The 5,353-nt window shown below is 37.8% G+C and overlaps 1 protein-coding gene across 1 annotated transcript; it reads right to left on the minus strand.

Moving 5' to 3' along the window:
• Positions 1 to 196: 196 nt before the first annotated feature.
• LOC106711164 (thioredoxin-like protein 4A) lies at positions 197 to 1,622 on the minus strand. The gene is made up of 3 exons (XM_014503404.2): positions 1,315 to 1,622; positions 854 to 990; positions 197 to 608 (listed from the first exon to the last, which is right to left on the minus strand). The coding sequence occupies exons 1-3, from the start codon at positions 1,390 to 1,392 to the stop codon at positions 395 to 397; spliced, it is 429 nt and encodes a 142-aa protein (XP_014358890.1). The 5' UTR covers positions 1,393 to 1,622; the 3' UTR covers positions 197 to 394.
• Positions 1,623 to 5,353: the final 3,731 nt, after the last annotated feature.

The raw sequence follows: 5,353 nt of genomic DNA on the forward strand, positions 1-5,353 counted from the left end.
GTCTGTGACGAGATGAGTGTCTGTGACAGTCCCCATCTCGAATTAAAAACGAAGAATATGAAAAACCATATTTTGTACCAAGCGACTGGTCCCTCCTTGACCCGGGTGACAGAACAAGACAGACAAAATGCGGGAATCCATAGGAAATAAGACACAAACATAAAATAAGTAATTTTTATTCATATCACTTTATGGCATTTAGATTGCCAAAATGTTCTTAAATTAAGTTTTCACTGTCTTGTTTGTTTCTTGACTCTCATTTGTACAATGTATCAAACAAAATAGAATGCACCATTTGCCCTCAGCATTGTAATAGGCCGCAGTTCACACTTGCACGGTATGCATGTCCCCAGTCACAAAGAGTAGCATTGCGTTGTTGTCGTGGGAGACATGTTCAGTATCTGTACTTGGTGGAGTAGTCTTTGGGTGAGACGACGAGACCGCGGCCTTTGCGTGCTCCGCGGTACACCGTCTCGATGATATCGATCATCTCCTGCTTGTCCTCCAGAGGCCAGTTGATTTTGTTGTTGTTGCCCGTGCCGAGATCGATCATGATGTGCTTGTTGCGAAAGAAGAACATCACCGTGCACGGGTCATACAGCTCATACCTGCAACAACCACATGCATTGTATAGTGTTGTGATCTCGCCTCAATTATGCATATGAAGGATCACTGTGTTTGCTAGATTTAGGTGTTCCTTTAGTACAAGATATGTGTTTAGGAGAGATACACAAATGATATCAATGTGTCTAACAAGTTACAAAGTCAGAAGCTGGCTATTACATAATATTTATATACGAGGAATGTTTCAAACAATTTAATTTACAGTAATATTGTTTGTAAGTGAACGTACATTTTGTTGAAGTCTGGTACTTCAGTTATGTCCACGAGGTATATCACTGCAAAGTTCTTAACTTTCTCTGCAATGCTGTACAACACTTCATCCATCTTCATGCATGTGGGGTCCCAGTCGTGGCCGAAGCGGATTACCTACACAAATAAATTGTTTGTGTCTAATAAAAGTTCTTGTAATTTTGTATTATATATAAAGATTAATTTTATTTGATAATTATTTTAGTGTCATAGACTCCATTCTATCACTCCTAGAATACAAAGTCCAGCACAATGCCCAGAAATACATAACAACTGTTTATGGTTCTTTAGGATGTGAGAATTTGGATTAAATAGAAGTGTACATGTAATATCTAACAAGCTACATTGTTTCCAACTCTCTTATTAAGTATATTGCTATGTTCCTAACATAAAATATAGTCAGGGCTAATTAAGGTTTTTGTTGTGAGCAATAATACCCACCACAACACGGTCTTCTTCAGACAAGATGGCTTGGTCCACTTGCCACCCATTATGCAAATGCCCCAGCATGTAACTCATCTTGAGATTTGTTCGACTTCCTTGTACACAACCAAATTATATTGAGGACTATTTCGAGCTAAGTGTATTTGTCTAAGGTCAATTTTAGAGCACAGACAATCAAACGGAAAGTTAAATTAAATCTTTATAATATTAAAACAACTTCCAATAGTGGAGAGGCTCATGAAAAAGAAGAATTCTATTAGGTTCTAGAATGGTCACCAAAGAGAAAAAATACAATTATATTCAAATCGAAAATTATTTTTCTCACACTTGTCAGTGGCTGTCAATGTCAAAATTGGGATAGGGATGTTCATCCGATCCAATACAATTGTGGAAAGATTAGAATACGGTTCATTCGATTTTTGTATCGATTCAATAACACTCGATGCGTTGGTAAATGATTACACGTTTACGCGTAATAAGCTCTTAATTTATATAGAACTAGCTGTCGCCCGCTAATTGAAAAAATACTTAATTAGAAGCCTATGTACTCTTCCTGACTTTGTCCTTATCCATATCTGTTGACGCGTTCTGAAGATACCTTCAAATAAACATCCATACATTTATCTAAACATTCACATTTAAGTAAGTAAGATTGTTTCAAGTGTTTCATCAACATAAACCCAAAGTATTTTTTCTCTTTTTTTATATTAACTAACCCAGCGTTTGATCACCAATATTAATAAGACATAACTTATTCATGACACTAATATCATTTATTTCAAATCATGGTCTTATAGCAATTGATTTGATTTTACATTAATATTAATATTTGTCACTCTGATCGTATAATAGAAGTTAGGTAGGATTGGTCTTGTGCATCACTTCTTATTGGTTAGCCTAAGATCACATGACCGCGCGGAAATCTCATCCTCACAGCGAAAAATCCATTGAAGTGCCGAAGCCTGCCGTTTACCAGTGTTAAATGAAGTTATGCTTCAATTATATTTCATACGCTTATATCCGAACGAAACGTCATTTTTTAGACTATCAAAAGCTTTATTAGCAAGTGGTGACACCGTCGCGAAATGGTTTTGTATGACGATACTTGCAAAAATAACAAGGCTTTTGATGTGACATTTAAAAGGTCAGAGCGTATATCTGGTATTTTGTCATATCTGGTAGTCGTGGAATCGATTTTTTTTTTGGACAGAAACATCAATTTTACATTATCAGAACCTCAGCAAGTGGTGAGACAGACCTTTAATGTAGTAATATCTTCTTTTCGTCCACGTGACGCCCACTTCTTAGCATAAGTCTCCCCCAAAGATCTCCACAATGAACGGAACTGTGCTACCCGTATCCAGGATACTCCCGCAACCTTGACCAGATCATCTTGCGGGAGGCCTGCCCACGCTGCGTCGACATGTCCGTGGCCGCGATTTCAGTACTTTGCGGCCCCATTGGTCTTCTGTTCTGTTGTAATATACCTACTGAAAATTCTGCCAGCATTACTTTTTTATAATCTCTAGATCACGATTCACCTGATGTTGTGATGAAGTAGCAGAAGGACGGTACGCGCTAGTTTAGTGGGTGCCTATACACTATATACTTGAAGACCCCCATACCCATACACCCTTTCAAATCGTTTCACACCTTTGCTGTAAGAACTAAGATTCAAATCGTTTCGTTCGAACTCGCCGCAGATTGTCTAGGATAGGTTAGAAATCTGCTGTATTATTAGTTCGTCGCGAAATCGACCTTCCTGGACAAGGCCTAAACGTTTGATGGTAGAATGGAGATGGGGAATTAACTCTTTTAGTTCTTATTCAGTTTCTAAATTTTTATACAGTGGAGTATGTAAGTAAATAAAAAGGTCATAAGAGAATGAAAAAATGAAAACAATTTGATATAAATGTGTATTTTAACAAATAAATAATGTAGAATGTAATGTAGTAGGCAGGCACTCGCAGACTCACACAAAATACCACATAATATACTCTACGTCAAAACTAATATAATTATAATATTTATAATACATACAACATTTTTAAAATTCCAATTTGTACTAAATAATTAAAGATAGAGTTATGAATGACTATTTTTTTTGCAGCGAATTACACTTTATCATATCGCTTTCACTTGCATCTTGTTTATAAATTCAAACCCGAGGTATTGTCATCTTAGGCAAACTAAGGGCACGTTCTTAGCTAAAACTCTTATAGTTAAATTACAAAATATTTCTGAACAAATTCTCACATAACTCCATAATATTAGCTATCTTTATTTTAAAATATCACCTCACTTCATCGCACGTTTGGTCGCTCGCCCGGTGCAATGACACGACCACACAACACAGGCGTCAAGTGGAACTCATTCCTCGTACATACAGACTGATGCGTTCCCATGCTGGATACTAAATTCTAGTCCTCATCCATTTCCTTCTTTCCTTTTCTTTTAGGCAAGGATAGAAAGGGAAAGTAGACTAAACGGACACAGACATAGAGGAAGGGAAAATATCTTCTTTCCTTGTACTGTACATAATATAAATATCGACAACTTTCACCATTTTGAGATGTCTCTGAGCAGCGCTCACAGACAGCGCTATTTTAAGATGACGTATGTCACCTTTTACAGCATATAAAAAAACAAGTTTACAAAGTACAGTGGAACATCGATTAACCGAACGACTGCTTGTCCCAAATATAACGTCCGTGTACCTTCATGCATCTGACCTACCTAACATTTAACCATATAGACCGTAGTTTTAGAAATTAAAACATATCATTTCTTTTAAGTCGGCGTTATCTTTTTGCATGTTGACAACACCTACACAGTTTGAAAAAAAAAGTTATTTGATCACTCATGTCCCCCAGTAAGTTCGGTCAGGTAATCGCCGCTTTACTGTAATTGAAAAAGTGAAATATCGTCATTGTAATGAGCGCCGTGTAAGAAATGTGACGATCCTCTGTTCATTTAATTTTGACGTTAGATCGAAACGAGTATATATACATAAATACATAAATAATGTGCAATAATCAAGGTTTTTCTAGAACTTGGCTTTGTATGTTTTTATAAAAACTTTACTAATGTAAGTTATATTTTAAGAAAGTTAAAAAAGTTGATATAAAACAATTTTTATTTCATAACTCTAGCTTTATCAGTTTGGCTTAAATTGGAATTGTACTAGTTACTTAGTCTTACTAGGTCCATTATCTGCAGTCAAAACTAGATTGGTGTCTTTGTTAGCATTGTTCTTCACGCGACACATTGAGTACTACACCGCCGCGAGCCGCGACACGCGACATGAGGCACGCGATACGAGACACGAGGCACGCGACACGAGACACGTGACACGAGGCACGCGATACGAGACACGAGGCACGCGACACGAGACACGTGACACGTGGCACGCGATACGAGACACGAGGCACGCGATACGAGACACGTGACACGAGGCACGCGATACGAGACACATGGCACGCGGCACGAGATGTGTCCGCGCCGCTTGTCACTTGATTACAGCCACAAGTTAAGTTTACAATTCGTAAACCATCAACACATCCGTCTTATGTCGTTTATCGCACTACGTCATACAAAATCTAATACAATACGAAATGTGCACCAACTTGACGTGAGCAAGACGACTGCTGAGCATTTCTCCTTACATTATCATCAACATCTCGACACCTCCGCTAACATTTCAATATTTTAGTGTAAATATTACATTAATATCAGCTATGGTTCGCGCGCGCGTATACGACTCCTGTGTATATGTTATATAAATATAATTTATATTTACACGGTTACTTCTAACTCGCCTCCTAGAGCCTCCTAAAAATTGTCCTAAATAAATAGCATTATTTCGGTAACAAAAAAATTCTTACAAAACACGTATCTACACGCTAACGTTGTAATACTGTACAAAATATAAATAATTTATAGTTATATGACACGTTGCGTCGCGCGACAGACTGCACGCGCACACCACGCGGCAGCGACGCTGCTAATGGACGGTTCCGCTCGACACGCGCGGCGG

This window comes from Papilio machaon, chromosome 22 (assembly GCF_912999745.1).
Source record: "Papilio machaon chromosome 22, ilPapMach1.1, whole genome shotgun sequence".
Lineage (NCBI taxonomy): Eukaryota > Metazoa > Arthropoda > Insecta > Lepidoptera > Papilionidae > Papilio > Papilio machaon.